We start from the raw sequence: 23871 nt of genomic DNA on the forward strand, positions 1-23871 counted from the left end.
ATAGGGTCTCAGTATTTGTAGAGTAAATTAATGAATTTATGTTTTTCTTTTAAGTGTCTTTCATTAGAATATAAATTTTGTTCTTCTTGTGATATCTCTTTTGTCCCAGGAACTCTCAAAACATATTAAATACTCTTGAAATCTCCTATTAGAGATTGCATAGCCTCTGAGGGTGCCAGGCCACTGGAGCCATGAGTTTTAAAATTTTAAATGAGTTTCCACTAGCAACTTTCCAGAAAATCTCTACATCACATTATTAGATCACAAGCTTTCATAATCCCCAAATTATGATAATGATAGTGCTTTATTTAAAACTTCATAAGAACACCAGGACTTTTTTTTAATTAATATTTTCTTAACTTTTTACATCCCTATGAGGCAGGAAAGAAGAGAAGGCAGCAGCTGTATCAAAGGGTCCTCTGAGAAAGTAAGTGTGAAGATTTGAGTATCTAAAATATTCTAGTGTGTCATGAAACAAAACCCTTATTTTAGAGAAGAATGTGGGGGTTGGGGAGGAAGAGAGAGAATCCCAAGCAGACTCCATGCCCAATGTGGAGCCCGATGCAGTGCTCAATCCCACAACCTTGAGATCATGACCTGACCCAAAATCAAGAGCCAGATGCTTAACTGAATGAGCCACCCAAGTGCCCCATGAAACAAACCTTTTTGAGGGGCACCTGAGTGGCTCAGTCTACCCCATGTTGAGCTCCCTGCTCAGCGGAGAGCCTGCTTCTCCCTTTCCTCCCCGCTCGTGTTCTCTTGATATCTCTGTCACTATCTCTGTCTCTCTGTCTCTCTCTCATAAATAAATAAAATCTTTAAAAAAAAGAAACAAACCTTTTTGAGCATAACCAATGTTTGCAGATGGATAAGAAAATTTCAAGGTTGTTTTTAAGTTATATGGCAGTCCTAGATGTAAATCAATACTCAGATGTGATGCTTGCTAACTTTAGTGATGTTGAAATTAACCTTTGCTATCAAATTTGGTTTAGACCACAGAGAAAGAAAAGGCTTTAAAAATTCTATATGACAATTTCTTCCCTGTACATTGAAAGAATATTTATGTTACCCTCTAAATATTTGTAGTAGTATTCTTGGGGGGAAAAGGCCTGACAGACTACATGTATAGTAAAGTCCATATCAGTATAAGTGTTTATTATAGCTGTGAGGTCTTTCTGGCTTTCAAAACTTACATGTTCCCACTTTAAGATTAGATTTTATTTGATGGCTTTTATCAGAATTAGTCATTCTCAATCTTACTATAACTTGAATGTGTTTGGTCATAATGTTCACAGTGATGAAATTCATCAGTATTCTTATAAACTGGACTTTTATATGGAAAGTAATTTTTCTTTTTTAAAAAAAAGAGAACCTTTTGAATTTTTGTTTCATCAACTACTGGTCAAGTACCAGACATGGGAAATACAGTGAGTATAATGCAATCGTTGTGTTTGCCTTTGTAGAGCTTGTAGACTACCTATGAATGCCAAAAACCATTACATAACTCCAATTGTGATAAATACAAAAAAATGAACACCTTCTGATTTATATGAGAACACTTAGTGGAGGGGCCACCCAGTTTGTGATTGTCAAGAAAGGCTTCCCAGGGAGATGACATAATTTGGGACCTAAAGGGTCCCTAGGCATTAGCCAGCATGTGGGACACACGGGCTAGTGGGCTAGCATTTGCTCAGGCACTAAGGCAGACATGACCTTGATGCTCTTCAGGACCTTACTGAGTGACAGTGTGGCTGATATGCCAGAAGCAAAAAGACTAGGTGAGTCGGGTGAGGCAGGCATTGTATAAAGGCACATTGGGGGTCTGGGCTCGGTCAGTGGAGAGCCACTGAAGGGGTGAAGGCTCTAGAGTAACATTTGTTGGTTGTCTATTAAATTAAGAACAATCAAGTGACCCTGTACTATGTCACTTTCTTCTGTTTTGATCAGGAATATGATTGGAGAAACTATCAGCCCAGCCAGATGAGTGAATCTGAGTTGCAAATGCTAGCAAGCCTGCGTCGGCAACAGAATGAAGAACTGGAGGACACAGGGGCTTCCCACGGCCTGAGTGCATCCCAGGTGGACAACTGTAACGTCAGCATCAGTACCAGCAGTGATGATACAACCACTTGGAACTCCTGCCTGCCACCTGTGAGTCCAAGACATTGGGTATTTGTTTATTGCCTTAATAAAGGTCAGACTCCTTTCTAACAAAGCCCAGCCTTGCCTGGGAAAACTAGAGCCAGCATGAGAACACTCTCCATGAGAAATCTTGAGAGCCCATTCAGGAGTACTTGGTTGGCTCAGTTGGTAGAGCATGCGACTCTTAATCTTGAGGTTGTAACTCCAAGCTCCACATTGGGTGTAGAGATTACTTAAAAGTAAACTAAAGAAATATTAAAAAAAAAAAAAAAAAAAAAAAAGAAAGAAAGAAATATTCAGGGCCCCATTGTGAAATAGTGTTTTAAATCTGAGGGCGTTGTCTTTTCTTAAATTGTCTTTCTTACCTTCAAATAATGTATGTTAATTGTGGGGTAATATATATATAAACATACAATGAAAGCAAAAAGGAATAATTTTACTTTAAATTCTGGGTGTCTGACAGCATCCACAGCTTCTAGCTCAGGCCATGGCACATAGAGAGGGCTCAGTATTTGTTAAATGAATGAACAGAAAAGATGTTTTCTCCTCCCAGTGTCTGAGGACCGTGGTAGGCACTGCAGATGCTTCAACAGCTTATATTTTCCCCATATGTTTCTACAGTTAAAGCACTTTTATATATGGCCCATCCTCCTTACTATAGACCAGCAGAGGACCTGGATCAGGTCAAAGTCTTTCAGGTGAAGAAACTAAACTATCCTGGGCTCAAGCCATCACATCTGGTCAGTGGTAGAGCCCAGAGTAGAGCCCAGTGTTTTGATTCAGTCTGTTTTCTTCACTTCTGTCCTTGGGGATGTTATGGCTGAGTTGGAAAGACAAAGCGGAAACGTTGATAGAACAGTCCCATACAGCTTTAAAAATGTCATAAGGCAATATAGTAGAATCAGAATTTTAATAGTGGTAATTAGAGCTACCACTTCCTTAAGTACCCAGAGACATTTTAAGACCTCCATAGGCCTTACTTATAGGAAATTTACTTATAATTTACTTATACTTACTTATAAGGCCCACATTCAACATCAAATCAAACATATTAAAATACACTTTCATCCAACAGTAAATATCACTTTTTCCTATACAATTTGTGAAAGGAAATATGAAATTGAGTAATTATATTTATATAAAATTATGTAAAGGGTGAGTTCAAGCGTAGTTGACAGTGGATAACATATGTTTTAAGTATTTAATTAAATATTTACTAATTTTACAATTTTCTCTCCCAAGAATTTTTTTTTCCACGTCTCCAGAATCTTTGTAGATGTTAGAAATCTCAGAGGCTCTGGCACTAGGACTTCCATTGTCATCTAACTCAGGCCTTACTGCTGTCTTAGGTGGTAAGTGCTGTTTCTCCAGGTGAGAAAATGGAGACTCTTGAGTGTAGTGATTCAGACTTAGCTTGGCATGACTCCTGAGTCTGAACTTCTCACCACCATGACAGGGTGACTTCTCAATGTGTGACTTAATTTGCCACATGTGTGCCCGCGATATCCAGTGGATGGTGTCATTTCTGCTCTGGAGAGTACATACATCTTTATGGAAGAATTCAGATTGGCTTTAAGGAGATGTAGGGGAAGAATGATGTTTTCATGAGTGTTTTTTATCCCTACTTTGCCACCCTCCAGGCTTCTCTTGCCTTACTTTTTCATTAAACTAAATGATCAAGTATGCACAAGGCCTCCAGCAAGCTTGGTGCCAAAGATTATCTACCCAACCAAAAAAAATATCCTGTGCCAGAGTATTCTTGTAGCCAGATCTAAGAACATAAGTTGCAGATTTTTGCAAATCCAGTTTACAATGGAATTGAAATATTGCCTTTCTTATAAAATATTCCTCAGCAGTCACTTAAACGGAAAGTAAGAAAGAGAACAGTGGCCTCCTGAACGAGCTCATTCTGTCATGAAGTAGCTTGGAGACCAACGTGACAAAGGGCAAACTAAGGAATGATTATTTATGGACTGAAAAGGCTGAGCTCTTGGTTGCCCTGGATACCGTGTTCTCATCACTGTCCTGTGCTGGCAAGGACTACAGTCCTCATGCACAACAACTACTCTGCTCTAAAAGTATATAGCCAAAAATAACACCACTGGTAATGAACTTGATAACCCTTCCATTTGAACAAATGAGAAATAGAAAACAGTCTATTTTTTAGACTGAGAAAATAATTGAAAAGCCCACCTTTGGTATTCATAAGATATGTTTATTATTGCATCAAATTCAGTCTATTTCAATACTGGAACTAGCACCAAATGGAAAATTGCATTTCTTAATGAACTCTGCAGCTTGTTGCTCATATAGAGTTTAAATAGAGCAATTTACAAGAACCATTGTGGTCTTTCTGAGAGCTCATGCCTTTCTCTTTAGAAGTTGTGTAGGGAGAGTGAAAAAGAAGAAAGGAACGAACTTATAAATTTATCACAATGGTATCCTGCTTTTTGTGGATCTCAGTGGCACTGCGATCCACAGTGGCACACTCCCAGAAATATGGAAGACATCTCACTTCTCCCACACCTTCATTTCCAAATCCAAAAAACCTCAGGATTTTAGCCCTCCCTACTTAACACCATAACCTTAGCACTTGATTTTTCATCTGCATTCCCTCAGTCTCCTGGTACCTCTGTACATCCCGTCTGAGCACCTGGTGGTGAGGATCATCTGCTCTGAGGTCAAATTGATATAGAAGAGAGGCCCACATCAAAGAAAGCAATTGTTCCTATCTGTTGGTTTCAGGAATACTTTCACAGAGAAGGAAAACTACAGTTAAGCTAGTGTTCCAGAATGAGTGCAAGCTCATCATGTGGAAAGAGAGGGAAAAGGAATTCCAAGTTCCGAAAAGGAACAGAATTAAATCCATGGAAGTGAGAGTAGAGTCTCTCCTTTCACAAGATAGCCTACTTGTTTCTCCATCACCTTGAACAGAACTTGAAATGAATCTTTGCTTGTCTTGCCATCATTACCCACCCCTAGCCAACATAGAACAAACGCCCCCATATCCAAGCTACACCGTGCAGCTTACCCGTCACTGCTATGCCCTGTACCCAAATCATGTCAATCGTGTCACTGCTCATCATGCTCTTCCCTCTGCCTGGAAAGACTCTCCATCCCTCTTCTCTACCTGGAACATTCCCTTGTTTTTCCAAGACCCAACTCACATGTCACTGCTTCATGAAACCCTCTCTGATTCTCAACCACCCTGCGCAGAATTATTTCTTCCTTCTGTGGGTTCCCATTATCTTCAATCTCAATGTTAGCATTTACCACATGAGGGAACCATTGTTAGCAATATGCCCCAGGCCTGGTTATGAGCTCCTTGAAGGCAGTACCAATGCCTGGCATGAGGTCACTTTCAGTCACTGATTGTTAGTCATGGATTGAATGAATCAATCAGTAATATTGAAAAGATTCCTTTTTATTCTACGATAAGGTAGTTTTCATCAGAATTCCAAAATAGGGATGCCTGAATGGCTCAGCAGTTGAGTATCTGCCTTCAGCTCAGGGCGTGGTCCCGAAGCCTGCATCACCCTCTGCCTATGTCTCTGCCTTCTCTCTGTGTCTCTCATGAATAAATGGGTAAAATCTTAAAAAAAAAAAAAAATCCAAAATAAACATCAGGTTTGCTTTGCTTAAATAAACCCTGAATGATGCAGGTAATATTTTACATTCAAGATTTGATAAGTGGATATTAAATATACAGACAAAGGAAAATACAGACGGGGCTTGATGACCAATGGTTTAAAAGGAGATTTAAGCAGGTCACGTTCAATGTAGTATCTTCACCTGAGGTCTTCACACACGCTGCAGTCTGAAACCAGAAAGCCCGTGCAGAGTAAAATGAAGAGTCTTTAGCAAAATCTATTGTGTTTACTACAAGTTTTGATTCCTCAGCTTTCCTCAGCATCTGTACAGTTTAGAGTAATATGTACTGTTTAAAAGGTGTTTAGATATAATAAATTAGTCATTTAAAAGTGTAATTAAATGTAACCATATTTCTCATAGCAAATTGGCTTTTGTAGGCATCTCTTGCTAAATAAATCAAACCTACTGAGAAATCCATTGGCCTTTGACAGACAGATTTTTCAAAGTTTCTAACTTAGAACCAAATTCAATTAAAACAATACTTTACAACTTCTGTGGAAACCAGGCTACAAGTAATCAATTTTGGAGGGTTTCTGTTAGGAGTAGCCCTCATGAGATTTATTCAAAAACTCAGCTCCAGGCAGCCTTAGGAAGGGAGCTAGGAGATGCTTATAATGTATTCTTAAGTGAATTTTATTTTGGTAAGGGCTTTTGATTGACAATAGCGTAAAACCATGTCGTGTGTGTGTGTGTGTGTGTGTGTGTGTGTGTGTGTGTGGTTTCTTTTTAAGGAAAAAAATGTAGCTATAAATGGAAACCGATTTTTGCGGTGCCCAAAAGAATATAGACTCTGCTTCAGCCTACCTGAACTCAAATCCCAGTTCAGCCATTTACCGGCACAATCGCCTATAAAATGGGAATAATAAAAGGCCTTCCTCGTATTGACATGGTGAGAATTGAATGAGTGCAGGGAATGCATGTGCCCAGTGCCTAGCAGAATAAACTCATAGCTGTTACCCGCTGCTTCCCCCAAAGTTATTCTCCTCAAAGGGCCACTTGAATGATCAGAAAAGATTTCTAGGATATTTCCCCTTTTTGTGACTACTGTGGGCTATAAGGATAGGTAGAGGTTCTGTTATGCTTGTTTTGATTTGAGCTTAACCATGAAAATCCAGACTTATCCTCTTAGAGCTTTACAAACAAACCCTTTTGTTATTTTATTATTTCAGTATTTCGTTATTTCTCTGTCCTGCCTTTACCTGTGATTTAAGAAAAGCATGCCTCATGTGCATGCTACCCCGTAAGCAGAATCCCTAAAACCATCATTCCTTCAAGTTAAGAATTCCCATAATCTAATATCAAGCACATAAGTCTCCTTAGCTTATTTGAAAAAAAAAATGCTCATTGCATGCATCCATCAACATGGCAATTGCAGAGCATAATATTTGGAGAAAAACGAGGCAAAAATGCACTTAATAAAATTACAAGCATATGGTGAGGTTCTCAGACAAGTTATTTATGGTCTTGATTAACCTTGCAACATTTTTGCCATTTTCATCAGTTTTAACATAACACCATGAAAATATTGTCTTTACCTTTTAACATGGCAGGATTATCTTATCTCCTGTTCTTTTATTTAGCCTTCACTTCTCTCCCTCACCCCAAAATTTCTAGCAGCTTGATCACGGAAAAAGCAAAGCTTCTTGTGCTCAGTAGCAAATTTTAGGAGTTCCGTTTTCCTGACACTAGTGCATAGCAACAGCGCCACCAAAAGGACAAGGTCCTCAGTTTCTAGAATCTGTTCCATTTCTTTGCTCATCAGCCTATCAGTGTTTTACAGGATGATTACTGGCTGCTATATCTCCAATATATAATATATTGGCATTTCAGGTTCTTTATAGTTAATAGGTCTTAATTTGTTCTGATCTACAGATTCATTAACTTTGAAGCTCTCTTTGGGTGTAATGAATTTTCTTTTAATTCTCCTGAACCAGAAAGGTAACTAGTTGATTGTGCTAAGCTGCAGATAAATCAGATGAGCAGATGTTCTTACACCACTATAGACATGATATATGAAAACTGATATTAGAGTCAGTATAATACTGAAACGTGTGAGTTGTTCTGTGTTTAGTGACTATGAAAGTCACCCCGTGAAATAAACTTTCCTCATTCTCAGAGTATTATCTATTACACCTTGTTTGTCCCAAATTTAGCAATGTGGGAAAACTAATCTTAATTTTAAATATATAGAGACATGTCATAAGAATGAAATCAAATTAATTTAATTTATGGTAGGGAGGTCGTCATATAGATTTCAAATAAATATTTCAGACCACTTTTTTTTCTTGTTCCCATAACCTGAACTGTGTCACCCGTGTTTTCAAGAACTTCGATATTCACCACTATAGGTGAGACTCTGAGCTGGATTAAGCACTACAATCTAGTAGAGGGTAAACTGTAGTGAACTGGGTTCAAAGTCTGGTTCCACTGTTGTTGGCTGGCATGACCTTGGATTAACACCCATTGTCTGAATTTCCTCTTCTGTTAGATGGAGTTGTTAATCCTATCTGATTCACAGAATTGCTGTGAGGAACAAATGAGATAATATCTACAAAGGATTTAACACAGAGTACGTGTTGATTAAATGTCAACTAGTGCTATGATTATTGTCATAGTTATTTGATTATTGTCATATACCTACCTACAAAGTAGGTATTGGTTGCTCTTCTATTGCTTCTTAAGGTATTCCCTGAATATGGCTGAATTCCAAAGTCAAAAAAAAAACAATTTTATTTTTTTTTTACCTGGTGCTTTCATTAGATATTACCTACCTAGAAACAGTACAAATAGGTTTACTGCTGCATATATCTCGAAACAGATCTGTTTCCATTTGTGAATGGGGACATCTGGCTTCAGACAGCCCATCAATCCCCCCACCCCAGCCCCACCCCACCATGTTCAGAGAGCTTTTAGAAACCATTAGGCACATTTCTCATTCATTCTGATTTGGGTCTAGGAAAACAGAAAGACCTCATCCAAGTGAAAGCTCTGTCTGCCCTTTCAAAGCATCAAAGCAAAGTTATGGGAACTGAAATACCTTGAAGGAGCTTTTTAGCTCCATCATTCCCATAATCCCTTCCTGTCCCTGAGTCTGACTATGAAATTAGGAGACATATACAGAGAAAGGGAATTGGGGCCACCCAGTTTTGTACATACCCATTCCAAAAAAGACTTGCATCCTTCACTGACCGAGTCACTAGCAGCTAGGGCATGTAAGTCTATTTATACCACTTATGTGTGCAAGTTAGAATGCTCTGCCATGATACCCTGTTTTTAAATCAAAGTTGGTTATTGAATAAAATATTTGGGGGCAACAACTTGATAATTAGCTTTCAATACTAAAAATTAAATTAAGGAACCAGGTTCTTCAGACTGAGTTCCATTAACCTATGATTATTTTAATGGGATTTTTTTTCTTTTACCTTTCTGTTCCCTCATGTTAATACTCTTTACTATTTTGAAACATTTCCACTGGTTATTTTTTTTATTTTCTAACACTTAGAAACCACTATAAATGTGAGTCTTTCTTTTGTTGACTGTGTTCTTTTTTACTCCTTGCATCACCAGATCTGTTTTATATAGACATGAGCAAATGCGGAAAGGGTCAGTCTGTGTAGTCTGAGAGCTGAGTCACAAACAAGACAGGATTCTGTAACTATTTCTATTCTGCAGAGGATGGAGTAAGTCATTTGGAATAAGGGGGTTGGAGACAGGTGTAAATAGAATTAATGATGTAAAATTAAGAAAATGGAAATTTCCTGAATGCCAGAACTGTGATGTGTAGAGTTATGGAAATGCCTCTGGAAGTGTATCGGCAGAGGCCCATTCACTGGAGGCCCGAGTATAGCTGAACTACTGGACGAATACCAATGAACATATTATCGGGAGTATTTCTGCACCAGTGTGAGATGCTCTAGAGAACCCGTTAGACCCTTTGCTTGCTAATTCCTTTCTTGCTGTGAAATAATAAAGCCTAAATCATAAAACCAAATTTCACTTGCAAATTGCTGGAAGTCTTATTTCTCCAGTGAGATCAAATATGTCTTATGACATGTTTTTCCTTCCTCTGTTCTCCCAGCTGTTGTTTCTTATTACTGAAATGGTGATGCATTGATATCGGTTCAATTACCAAAGTATCTGAGTACATTTAAATTCATGGTGCATCACAGAGAGTCAGGCTAAGTGACTGTGATTATCAGACAGTGTGTTTGATTTAAATTAAAGGAACACTTCCAAGAGATTATTTATAGAGGAAGACAGTTTACTCTAAAGAATTCTCATGACCCACATCTTTAATATTTTAGGGCCCGTGAAAATAAGGAGTATGTGGAAAATAAGGAATATGTGCTCTATGTGTACAGGTACCATTGCTATACTGTTTTCCTCTGTTAGAGTCAGCACTATAAGCCCACATTATAGGTGGGAAAAGCTTAACACAAACCCTGTTGGGTAAGGAAGTAATGGAAATCCTTTAAATGCAATTCAAGAATGTATTCCAAATTCCACCTTGTAATAAAATGAGAATGTTAAAAATGATTTTCATATTAGAATTCCATGGTTGTTAACCACATAAGAAAAATACTGCATGCTGATGTTCAAAAAGAGAATTTGTATCAGATATAATGGAATTTTCTCTCTTTATAGAACAAAGAAAAACAAATTCCTTTGGAGACAACAGTTGAAAGCTTTTTTGGGGATGTAGTTGTTTAGCGATGTTTTGAAATAGTAACATTTAAACATTTCTCACAGAGAAAAAAGTTGAGATTTCACATTTTTGTTAGGTACTGGCACCATTTTTTTCAGTTCACTTCATAATGCTTGGAGCTTTATTATACACTTGGGGAAATGACCACTTTGACCTAAGATTTACACGTGTAATTCCATTAGCGAAAATGCAAGTTATCCTTGCAGACTTACTAACGTTAAGAAATAAATATATAATCCTTATCTCTGGGTCTCTGAGTTATTGTTGATACCTGCGGTGCAGCATTAGATCCATGAGATATTTTTTATTTTACTGTAGCTGGAAATATCAATGAATGTTAACAGTGTAAAAACTCCACAAGAAGGAAGAGTCCACACACGAACTTTAATTGCACCATAGATGCTATCTCATGCAGTGACCAGCCATTAAAATAACCTGCTCTTTCTCAGGTGTGCCACCTTGTTCTTTGCTGGAACTCCCAAACAGCCTTTGGGCCTTCAGTAAAATAAACAGCCCTTCTTGCAGATCATTCCTCAAGAAAAATGACAGCAATGAGAGTCTTAGGACAGTGTATGAAAAGAACATTATCCTGATTAGTACCTCACAAACATTTTGTCTTTTACAGCCTGTCAACCAGGGTCGCCACTATCAGAAAGAAATGAATCCACCTTCTCCTTCTAACCCCCGGTAAGAACCATTAATAAGCTAAGTGTCTTTTTTATTATTATTATTTAAAAGACTGTGCATTTTTCTTCACGTCACAAAATTGTTTTCCAAAACTTCCAAAGAGCTTCCAAAGTTCTTTTCCTTAGAAGGTTTAATTCAGGCTATTTTTCTTATTTAGACTACTATGATGTGGTGGTTAACAGTCTACCTAGGTTTATATGACACCTTTGCCTTTTCCTAGCTGTAGGACTTTGAACAAGCCATTTAACTCAGGGTCATGCAGGCATAATGCTCTTTTGGGATAATCATATGAATGAATACATGAAAAACTCATAGCACAGTTTCTGGCACATGTCAAGCTTTCTTTAAGTGTTAATTTATTTCATATTCTATTTGCATAGATATTTTAATCAGTATGTGATGTTTAGTACATTTCAGCATGAATTGTTTAGTATTATCGGATCCCTTTAAACTTATCACGATAGCTTATATTATTAGTTCAAAAGCCATTCTCTTTTTTCCAAAACCTCGCTAAAGACAAGGAAATTGGAGTTTGTGTCTTGAAACATATGTCATATTATATGGTTTTCTAAAAAATAAATTCATTTATCAGCACAAATCAATATATTTTATTAACTATTTATTAAATGCTAGGAATTTATTAAAAATCAGTCCACCTTGAGCTCTATCTGCAGGATCTTAGTTATTAGAGTGCTTCTCATTGTCCAGCTTTCTCACCTGTACTGTGAATTATCCCATAAAATGGACAAGAATACCAGTGATAGTATTGTAGCTCTGACTCTAGCATGTCACTTCTTTTTTTTTTTTTTTTTTAAGATTTTATTTATTTGAGAGAGAGCACGAGCAAGGTGAGGGACAGAGAGAGAGAAACAGACTCCCCACTGAGCTTGACCCCAGGACCTGAGCCACCCAGGTACCCCTAGAGTGTGATATTTGTGACAGTATCTGAATTAAGACTCATTGGTTGAACATATAAAAAACAACTTAGCTGGTCTTAAAAGAGAAACAGAGAGAGACAGAGAGAGACAGGAAGGATTTGTTAAATAAGAATATAGGGCTGATCAGAAAAGATGAATACTTATCATTTACATCAACATGGATGAAATGGAAGAGTATTATGCTGAGCAAAATAAGTCCGAGAAAGACTTACCATATGGTTTCAGTCATACATGGAATATAGGAAACAGCAAAGAGGATCAGAGGGAAAGGGAGGGAAAACTGAATAAGAAGTCAGAGAGGGAGACAAACCATGAGAGACTCTTAACTCTAGGAAACAAACTGAAGGTCACCAGAGGGGAGGTGGGTTGAGGGATAGAGTAATCAGATGATGAGATTAAGGAGGGCATGTGATTTGATGAGCACTGGATCTTATGCCCAACTGATGAATTTTTGAACTAAAATTTTAAAAATTAAATAAAAATGTAAAAATTAAGTATTAAAAATTTTTAAAAATTTTTTAAAAAAGAATACAGGGCTGTCCCCTGAAACCCAAGGGCATCCAGGCATATCCTCACTCCATCTCTACTTGCTTCTTCCTGTCTGTTCATTCTTCTCTCTAAGCACCAGCTTTCTATTTCCAGTCACATATGGCTGTCTGACAGCTCTTGAGTTTATGTATTATAGTTCAAAGTACATGCCGAACTTGACAGGTTATGTCTGAATTCCAGTTCCTACTTTCCAGGAGAGAGAATGTGATTGGCCTAGGTTGGGCCGAGTATCCACTTTCGGTCCACTCAGCAATGAACAGCCAATAGAGCCATGTAAAACTAGCATGACTGCCCAGGAAACCACCTACATGGTTTACAGGACTTTTAAGGGGGCCCAGAATGTTATGACATAGGTAGAGTATATGTTCTTTATTAGTAATCACTTCTTAGTATTCCTGGTCTATACACACGATCTGGTCATTATCTAGTAGGGGGAACTGCCACTATCATAAAAAAAAAATGAGTTCAAATTGAGTTTGTAATTTCAGAGTATATAAAAAGGTGTTTCAACATTCTTAAAATCAGTTGTCTCTTGGCATGTAAATACATCTCTTACAATCTTTCAGCTCATAAACTCTTTTTATCATGTATGAGTAAACTTTTAAGGTTACTGAAAATCCAACTTTGGTCCAAATTATAACAAAATCAGTATTTATAATCTGAAACAAATGAATGTGATAGTTAAGATATATAGTTAAGATATGTTAGCCACCCAATTACTGTAAAATGAGCCTTTTGTTTCAATAAAAGGAGAAAGAGGACCTAATTCCCATCCTAATTCTGCTAGTAACCCAGTATCTGATCTCAGACATCACCAATAATATGAACATCCTCATGTGTAAAGGAAAGGATTTGAGTCACATGCTCTCTCAGGTGACCTCTAGCTTCATGATTCTGTGATTTTATTGAGACTCATTATGGACTTTACATATGAAACCCAATTCCACCATCAGAAGGAGTATTGTCCTACATAGAAAACAAATCTCATAATGTTGGATTAATTAATTAATGTTCAGATGTAGTACTATGTAACTTTAACTATCTCTTTTAATATTTGATTCCCAAAGATAGAATATGAGAAAATTCACCAGACAAATAGACATCATATTTTATTTAGCCAATTAAATGTTCATTCATTTAGGGAAAATTAATTTACATTTTTACATAATAAAGTAAAAAGCCAATTTTCAAAGCAAAAATTAAAATGCTGTCAATCTGCTTTTGCCAGCAGATTATCCACACAGTTTCTTAGAAAATTATTATTTAGCTGTTCAGAAAACTTGTGGATTATATGGTTTGGCTCTTGGCTCCATAAATCCAGCAGCTTGAAAGAATTGGCAGAAAGACATTATTGGGCCATAAATAAAGACAATGATAAAATTATTAGGTCAGCAAAGATCATCATATAAAAATGGGATAAATTGAATCATATAATACATGTCAGTTAACCTAAAATTTAAAACTGTGATTCTTTTAAGATTTGTATTTTTTATATTTCTTACAACTATCTCACATCTAGACTCTAAAACACAGTACGCTAAAATTTAAATTTAAAAGATACTGCTAATGAATATGAAAAAACTATATTAAGAGATGAAACGATAAGTCTCTAAGTCTACCCCTTGGATAAACAAGCATCTAACCTGAATTCTGGATTGAAAGTTCTGCGTGTGGGCGCTCTGAACAACACATGAGAGGCAGGTAGTCTCTTGGTTTCCTGAATTAAGTGTAATTGTGATCAGAGTAATCTGCATTGAGGTTGAGGACATGATGGGGTTGAGGATATGTGTGGATGCAGATCCATCGACAGAACATGCTGGTGCCTTGGAGCAGAAGTGGCCACGTTAGCTTCAGTGAAATATCTACAACTACTCCAGAGAACTAAGAACCTAAGATTCATACCCACACTCATAGTCCTACCCATACTCATGCCCACACACATATATGTTTGGAGAGTCAGTTCTCAATTAGCTTAATTAATGTCACAGAGCAACCACTATCCCCAAAGTCTTCTGTTTACATTTTGCTCTGGAAAGATTTTTATCTCTGCAACATAATTACCTTCTTAGTTATATCTGTTTATGATTAAAGTTAAAGATAACATGCAATTCACAAAGCAGGCAAATTTGGATTTTGAAGAGCTGACTCCAGGATGCCAATAGCTAAAACACTGCATATATTCATAGATTATTTTCCTCAGAGTAAAAGCATCCACTTGCACTTATAGGGCAATGCTTGACATTGAATGGAGATGGGATACAATGGTAATCATATCCCCTGGTGTCTAGATTTGCCACAAAGCCATTTCCCTTCGCATCGTTAGGCATGAGTCTGATATTTCTTATTATTTTTGTGGAACATGCTGACTGATATTTTGGCAGCATCTCACATTCTGGGGCCCTTGCCTCCAGTGTCCACCCATGCTGCCTCTTGGGGCACTGACAGCCTCTATGACAAGGTGCAGAAATGGCTAACATAATCTAATACAATTTAGAGGCGTGTTGGGTAGGAGGAAACAATTTCACAGTTCATTCATGTTGAGAAATGTTTCCTAGCATGTAAACGTACATGCTGCCAAATAGAGCAAAATGGATGCTGTTTGCAGCCGTAAGTCATTTATTTGAAAATGCCATCTATTGGTTTGTGGGGTTTAGAGCTGTCCCTTAGGCACCTCCATTTATGTGTTTATGGAGATTCTTCAGAACAGCTCAAGATATTTTTATTCAGAAATGGGTTTTATAAAATAAGCTGTGATTGCATTCTGGTTGTCTGTTCATATGGATGAAGTCGATAACCAGTCTTTCATTTCAAATGATGATTATACTTGCTATTTTTACAACTCATTGGAAAATTAGGGGGAAGAGGGAAGGCAGTCAAAGGCTCCGTCAGGTTCTAAATGTTTATGGAAATAAACAGTGGAGAAAATAATTCCCAAATGCCCAAACAGTAATGAATGGCATGGTTTTCTGAAGTGTTTGTTTTATGATTTATCACTTATCTGTAGATTTTTCAAATGTCACCGCCGATTGCATGAAGGCTTGCATCCTTTGCAGCTTTGCCACATGTTTGTGTGATATAAACATACTTATAACGATAATTAGATGATAAAGCCCTACAGACTTTGACAAGTGATTAATAACCACTGACCTCGGTTCACGCTGGCTCAGCCAGCCTGACTGAGGCAACTGGCCTGTCATCGTAACCTACGAGTTCTGCTCTGGACTGATCACTGTGGCTTCATTTTTCTTTTCTCCCCAGTTGTCAAGACTCAGCCTGATGGGCTTCTCTTTTGCTTAAGGTTTTTTTCCCACCAACGCAAAAGAGAGAAAAATGTATAAATAAATAAAATTAAATACAGAACTTGGATATCATGTTTCTCCTCAAATGATTAAATTTGGATCATTTTTAAACAAGTCAGATTTTTAACAAATAATCCTCCTTCAGATCAAAGCACAACAAAAGATTTCCTGATTAGCTATGCAAACAGTTTCTCTAAACGTTGTGTTATTGTTGTTTTCGATTATCTATATTTTTGTATTACATCTTAATGATCTGTTCATAAAACCAAAGACGCCAGTTTTTACTTTCATCATTTCTCTCATTAGCTTAAAAAAATCTGTCCATATTGCTGCCTCTCATTTCATACTCCCATTCCCAGAAATTCACACCTGCTCATCTGAGGGCTGTGATTCTCCATACTCAGAGCCTCCAGTCGGGTTCATGCTCTTCGACCGCCATTGCTGTTCTCGAGCTCTGAGTTCCCTGGCAGGCAGGATGGCATCATGTTTTCTCTCCTCCAGTGATGTTCAGCTGGCCTGGCATGGGTAGGAGCTCCATCAGAATTTGAGCTGAGAGAGGGAAAGTAGAAGTATGCCCATATAACACTGAGAAATTAAAGTCTTCATCCTGAATGTTAAGCAGTTAAATGTCAATTTTTTTCCCTACATCTTTGCAAAAGTTACCCTTCCTTTCCTGAAAATAGGATAACAATGGTATTGCTTTATTCATAAGCAGGATAACACTGTGTTTTTATGAGAGCCTCTTGTTTATAGAGTTTAAATCTTATATCCATGCATGTTCCACTCCCTGCCAACCAGAGATCCCTGGACACTGATAACCATTAGAATGGCCCTAATCTTTAATACATAATATAATATATGTATTATTTATACAAGCTATTGAATAATAGCTTCCAATACCTTCAATACTCTATGACTCTGAAAATCATATGTCCAGTCCTGACCCTCCCCTGAATTCCAGACTCCTCTATCCAAGCTGCCAACTTGACAGATACCCAAGCATTCAAAGCAACTTGGTTTTCTTTCCCTATACACATTTGTTTATCTTTCAGTCTTCTCCATCCAGAAAATGCCACCATCACCCCCCTTTTACTCAAGGCAGAAACCAAGAGTGCTCCCTGCTTCCTCACTGGGACCCATGCCATGTCCTTCCTCCACAAGTTGTGCTGGTGCTCCCTCCAATCAAAGCATATGCCCTCCAACCCATCCAGCCACTCTCTCCACTGCTGCAATCCCAGCTCACATTGCTATCATCCCTTATCTGGACTAATGCCATAGCTTCCCACTTGCTTTCTCTGCACCTTTGACCACCACAGTCTGTTCTGCACTCAGGAACCTAGAGTAATGTTATTAGGCCTAAACTGGAGCCAAGCATGGCCCCATGGAAAACCTCCCAAAGGTTACCCACTGTTCTAGGATCAAATAGTGCTCCTTATCCTGAATGCCCACCACCTAGATGGTGTTTTATACTGCTGTGCACCCTGCTCACTGAATATCAAACACCAAGGTCATGTCCCTTTTTCCTGGACACTCTGGGCTTGGTTCCACTAGAAGAGAGGGCCTTCTGCTGGGAGTCCCCTCACCCTAGAAAAGACTCTAGATATCAGCTTCCTCCTTTCATTCAGGGCTCCACCTATATGTCATCACCTCAGAGAGGCCCTTCCTTAGCATCCAACCTAAAATAGCTCCTGTCAGCCTCATTACGTGATCTTTTTTGTTTTTACTACAGTACTCCTCACTACCTGATATCTTCTTGCTTGTTTGCCTACTGTCACACACACGCCTCCAAAATACACTGGAAATGTAAACTGCCTGACCCTAGGGACTTTATCTCTTTTGCTCACTATATCCCTGGCTCCTCAAACAGCACCAAGCACAAAAGAGACACTCAGGAAATATGTGTTGAACTCATTGACCCTCACTCACAAAAATCAATTTTCCCTATCTCCCTATACCAGCTACCTCACCATAGATTTAACTGCTAGCAGGAACCCAGAAGCACCTGCCTACTTTTCTCCCTTGAGGGTGTCTGGAACCTGGCCCAGGTTCTATACTGGCCCAGGTTCTATTACTATATGTAGTAAATAAAATCTCTCTCGTGACGTTGTTTTAAATGATCCCTTAGAAGATAGCCACAATCTAAAGTCTCCGGCAAAGTATCATTTTAAACCTTTCAAAAGAGACAGGTTTTCTGAAATTGAACTTCTGTGTTTTTATTGTTTCTTAGTGGAAACTGCTTATCTATACTTGCCTATGCATGCTGATTTAGAGGACTCAGGTGCCACTTGCTAGAAATCTACTTGAGTTGCCACTGTGGCAGAGGGGTAACTAACCCTCACCAGGCTAACAGAATCTGGACAGGTAAATGGAAAAGAGGCAAAAAAAAGGCATAGAGAGAGGGAGAGACAGAGACAGAGAGAGGATCTGAGCTTATGGTACCAGTGTCCTTTAAATTCAAGTGACTCCCTGTTCCTCCTGTTCCCGAAGAGGTCCTTAGTCCACTGGCCCAAGCTTTACAACAGATTTTAAGAACACTTGATACAAAGAGACCCAGCTGGGCCCCTTCCCTCCTAGGTCTACAAGCAAAGTCCAGGCTTAGAGTGGCTTCTCTAGTTTCTCTAGCCCTGTGTTAGAGAAAACTCAAGTTAAAGGCAGCCAAACCCCTCAGTAATCATCCTGCTTCTTTCCTCTGACCGCTCTGAACCTAGGACCATGTCCTAGGACCATGTCTAGGGACAACTTCGAGGGTATCCTTCCCGTCGGGTTCCAGCAGTTCACCAGCAGAGCTGGTTCTGGTTCTGACCATTTATCTACCAGAGGCAGTTAGCTCAGATTGCACACCTGTTGCAGTCACCCTGTCCCAGGGCCTAACTGGCCGGCACCCCTGCATACCTGAACAATACTTCTTTTTCTTCATTTGCTCGGCTTGTCCATTCTGGCCCTGCCAGTCTGGGCATCGGCTGGCCCCACTCTTCAGTTTCTCAGTTGAGATGTCCTCCTGCTCTCTGACTAGATATCTCTTGGGCCCCTGAGACTCAGCATTTCAACCTGAGCCTCCTGTTTTTTTCAGTTGTACTCCATGAGAGAATCTGAAGCTGTTAGGGCTGGGGAAATACTCACCAATATTTTAGTTGTCATATTTTCCAAAATTGCAGACTCAAGAAACTCATTTCCATAAGAATTATAGAAGAACAGATTGCACCCTCTTTCCCCCCTACACACACACCCCAAAGCTGCTGTGTCTGAAACGATGAATCCCTGAAAACTCTTAGCATTTCTAACTAGCAGAATGAAGAACTCCCGAGATTGAGATTACCCAGGCTTCCCTAGCCCCTGTTAGTCATCCACACGATGAACTCAGATTACCTTTGGCCCAGGGTCCAATGTAAAGAAGGTAATTACCAAAGCAATTATTTACCTTCCTAACATGTTACCGTTTCAGCTTTTAATTAAAAGATTCAGCTTTTCCTTCTAGAGTAATGAGCACCTTTAAAAAGTCGAAGTACTAATTCGAGTTTATAACATTCACCTCTATTCTGTCTGAGGGGGAAGGGAGGGGTTTGTAGGTTGAGGTCCAGGATAATGAACCTAAGGAATGGAAGACCATAATTATGGTTAAATGGCCAGAGCCAGTCACGTGCATAGACACACTGCCTCATCATTCATTTTGTAACCCAATGCAGAAGAGCTTCCCTTGTTGTTTAAACAAGGAACCACTCCTGCATGAAATGATTGAAAGTCTGTGCAGCTCAGGCCTCCAGCAACGCTCCCTGAGTATTCTTAAAGCACCTAGTACATGCCGAGTGCTTTGGATAGGTGACTTCCCCGTGCCTTCTATGAGCTCCAGGCCCACTGGCACCTCACAGTCCGCCCTAGGCAGGGTGTGAATGTTTTAGGGAAGGTGCTGAGTGGCGTGGGAGGAAGTCCCTAGCCTGTCACCGAGAAATCGCAGCCCTTCCAAACCTGTGCCCACTCAAAAATGCTGTTTTTGTTGGCAATTGGTTGTTTCTTCCCAGTAATTATTTTGTTTCACTTGTTAATGAAAAACATTACATTTGGAAATTGATTAATGTTAAAACACATACTTCTTCACTCTGACAATATATTATGTTTACCCGAGTTTACAAGCTTCATATTTTGCTGTTCATTACCATATAAAAACTCACTCAGTATGATAAATACTACACAAGTCAAACGTCCACCCCATTGAAAATGACTTAAAGGAGAAAAGGCAAACAACTTTTAGTTGATTTGATTGAATTAACACTAACATTATTGTTCTATTGACTCTTTCTTGTCCATTGATTTTTAAAAGCCTTTAGCTCCCTTGCCATCCATTAAGACAAATCAGATGCAATTTGGTGCCTGGGACAAGACAGTGCTGTTGGGTGTTGGGTGTACGCATAGAAAAAAAAATTGCTTATGTGCTGAAACTGGGGTGATTAGAAAGCCAGTGCATGTTTTGCTGTAAACAACTTCCCTGCTTTTGACTTTTGAGGTTCACAATAAGGACCTTTGTTTTAGTATGTGAACACCTGGATCAGTAACAAGTGAAGCCCAATGGTGATTTGTAGAAGACGTATTTTATCTCTTATTTAAAGTGAAAAGAAACTAGCTAGAAGATCCATGTCCTCCTGTCTTTCAGTACTTCATTCTCTTCATTTGCAGAATCTATAGACTAATAAGCAACTGAACCAAAGCAAGAAACAAGATCAGAGAATATATTCTGTTGAATTAACAGTGGACAAATTTTAGGGGATCCCTGGGTGGCTCAGCGGTTTAGCACCTGCCTTTGGCCCAGGGCGTGATCCTGGAGTCCCGGGATCAAGTCCCACGTTGGGCTCCCCGCATGGAGCCTGCTTCTCCCTCCTCCTGTGTCTCTGCCTCTCTCTCTCTCTCTCTCTCTCTCTCTCTCATAATTCAATCAATCAATCTTTAAAAAAAGTTTAAAAAAAAAAAACAGTGGACAAATTTTAAACCACAGAACCATTTGTATTATCAAAGTAACAATGAGAAAAAAAAAAAAAGTAACAATGAGCAAGAAACCTGAGATCTGGCCTGGCCTGATGGTCAACGAACATCATGATAAAAGTGAAGATCTCAGCTTAAATAAAATCACAATGTAGCTTTCAATCCAGTGGTGGTATTTATGATAATTAAGCCCTGTCTTTTGCAGGAAGCAATTCATCCCTAAACTACTGGATAGATATCTTTTTTTTTTTTTTAATGATCTTTTTTTCTTTACACCTAGGGGTAGAGGTGAAGGGTGAGAATCTATTTGTTGACCACCAGCACTGGAAGAAAATTCTACTATGGTCAGTGTTTTGATGTGGTGAAGGGCGCACTTCCTTTGTGTTTACCATTTGCCCTCTTCCGATCTCTTTATTTTTTAAAAAGATTTTATTTATTTATTCATGAGAGACACAAAGAGAGAGGCAGAAACATAGGCAGAGAGAGAAGTAGGCTCCCTTCAGGGACCCGATACCAGGACCCCAGGATCATGAGCTGAGCCAAAGGCAGACTTTCAACTACTGAGCTACCCAGGTGCACCCCCCCCACACACACACACACACCGATGACCTCTTTAACAACACTTTATTGAAACCTGAAACTGCTTTCATTTCCAAACATTACTAATTCACATTAAAAGTAAGGAAAAGTTTTAGTTTCAACTGCTGGAATAATGGAAGAAATGGGAAACAAACACGAACAACCACCCATGTAACATTCTCTAAATTTGCTTGTGATTTTCTAAATTTCAGTGCTAGCAAAAAAGCAAGTTGCAGCAAGGCATACAGTAAATGAAGATATTATGTATTAGAGAAGGAATGAATCTGTCACTTTGACGGATTGTGAGGCGAAGAGCAGATTAACAGATTACTCATAGTCAGAAGGCAGCTCAGTGTGAAAAATGTGCAGGAAATGATAAGTGCGGGTTTGTGCTGATTTAATGATATTTTTAAACTACAATAACACTCTGGTAGTATAATATAATAAAGCACTTTGCTTGCATTTTTAAATCATCAACATATTTCCAGTTTGACCTTAAAAACATTTTGGACCATTCTCTATTAAAACATGTAGCTTTCAAATTAGAAAAAGGTACCATCTGAAATATCACAGTGATGACCTTACAGGAAATTGCCTTTTAAAGCCAGTTCTTTCCTAAACTAGAATTTGTAATACAAATTTTAATTATGTTTTAAGTATACAAACACCACGCGTACTTTCTCTTTGGGCATTTAGATCACTCACAACAAGAAATTGTTATCTTCTTAAGAACCATTTCCAATGAAATGCTTCATAGACGTTTCTGATTTGTCTTCATGTTTTCTTTGCAAGTTTTTAGTTTTGTAGTTGAGATCATGGACGGCTTATGAATAAAACTACCGTATTTTCCCACAGATGGAGGATAAAAACCATTCCAATTTTAATTGAGTACTCTGAGTCACAGCAAAAAATAAGATGAATTACTTGTTTTATTTTATATTATTACAAATACTTACCAGAAGGCAAACTTTTTTAAGAGGTTTGCATTTTTATATAAATAAAATTGGGATTTGAAGAGCACACTTTTAGTTAATTTGACAATGATGGACTGGCATTGCCAAGAATTTTCAGAATAAAATTTCTATAATGCATTTAAATGATTTTTATTCTAACATTTTAATATTCAAAACCTAATATAAGGCTTGAGTTATTTCGTATCTTCTCTCAGTTTACCAGTGATGGCTTGACACAGTTAGGTACAATGAAACTTGTAAGATAGTAAAATCTTACATTTTCTGTCTAAACACTTGTATCTAACCCAAGTACAAATTACTAATATGGCATGCCAAGGGCTTGAATTCCCGACATGATTATGGTTCAAACTGTGTTTTACAAATACAGTGAAGACTTCTACAAGAATTATGCATGTTTTGTATATTTCTCCTCTTCTAATATGGTAATACTCTCAACTTGGGGTAAGTAATCAAGCTAATGTAGAGATAATAAAAATTCTTCTTGATAGAAACTCTGAAATGTATGCAACAAAAGCAGTTTGCATGTTTTCTGGCTTCTTTGCATGTTTACTGTCTGCAACAGTTACTAACAAGCTTTGCCAGCTATTCCCAGATCTCTCAATGCCAAGCACATTGTTGGATTGCATTTCTAAGTCCACTTGGTTTTGGATGGAGCCAATTAACACAACCAGTTCTAACCAACACATTGTGGGCACAGTAGCCTATGTTGTTGCTTAGCTGAAACATTTGATTGCAGGTATAAGATCCTGCAGAGTTCTTTTTCCCTCTGACACCTACCAGCAACCTTCAAGATAGTGGTTGTTTATGCCAGCCTAGTTACTGAATGACTTTGATAAACAGTCCCCTGCTCATCTGCTGTGGATATTTAGCATGAGCACAAAATAAACCTTTCTTGTTTTTAAGACACTGTAATTTGGAGGTTGTTTGTTACTAAGCATAACAACCTTATTCTACCTTACTGACACAGTTACTAGCTATGACATTGAATATATTTTGCAAGAGGAAATATGGCGTTTCATATATTCTCATATTTGAAGATTTAGAAATGGGTTAAAATCGTTGAGCTGAGTATGGGATTCATTGGAATATAGTAAATAAATGGTTTTAGGAAGTGATATAGTGCACTAGTTAAAAGCACTGTCTCTGGAATCAAAATGCTAGGTTTGTATGGTGAAATTACTTCTCTAAACTTCAATTAAATTATCTAAAAAATAAGGATGGTGTTTTACTACTTTCTTTATAGTGTTTTTATAAAGATTAAATGACATATATGTTAAAGTGTTTTTGCACAGGGCCTAGCATATGTATTTTCATTAAATGGTAGAAAGGGATGGTAGTGGTGGTATGGGTATCAATAGGAATATTAGGAATATAAA

The 23871-nt window shown here is 38.2% G+C and overlaps 1 protein-coding gene and 1 long non-coding RNA gene across 28 annotated transcripts in view; one reads left to right on the top strand and one right to left on the bottom strand.

Annotated features, from left to right (window-relative positions):
- CFAP20DC (CFAP20 domain containing) overlaps positions 1–23871 on the top strand; it is a 239958-nt gene that overhangs the window by 174686 nt on the left and 41401 nt on the right. For 14 of the 27 annotated variants that reach the window (XR_011994359.1, XR_011994362.1, XR_011994361.1 and 11 more), the window contains 2 exons: positions 1948–2151; positions 11124–11185. Coding sequence is in view for 22 of the 27 variants with exons in the window: in XM_072720554.1 (XP_072576655.1) it covers positions 1948–2151; positions 11124–11185 (266 nt within the window). In the remaining 5 variants the exon portion in view is untranslated. Of the gene's footprint in view, positions 1–382; positions 428–1947; positions 2152–11123; positions 11186–23871 lie in introns of all 27 variants that reach the window. The other 13 variants (XR_011994358.1, XR_011994360.1, XM_025985448.2 and 10 more) reach the window with 1 other exon arrangement.
- Positions 13769–19153, bottom strand: LOC140593926 (uncharacterized). Its single transcript, XR_011994363.1, has 2 exons — positions 18864–19153; positions 13769–16520 (listed from the first exon to the last, which is right to left on the bottom strand). It is a non-coding gene; the product is annotated as an uncharacterized lncRNA (long non-coding RNA).

This window comes from Vulpes vulpes, chromosome 9 (assembly GCF_048418805.1).
Source record: "Vulpes vulpes isolate BD-2025 chromosome 9, VulVul3, whole genome shotgun sequence".
Lineage (NCBI taxonomy): Eukaryota > Metazoa > Chordata > Mammalia > Carnivora > Canidae > Vulpes > Vulpes vulpes.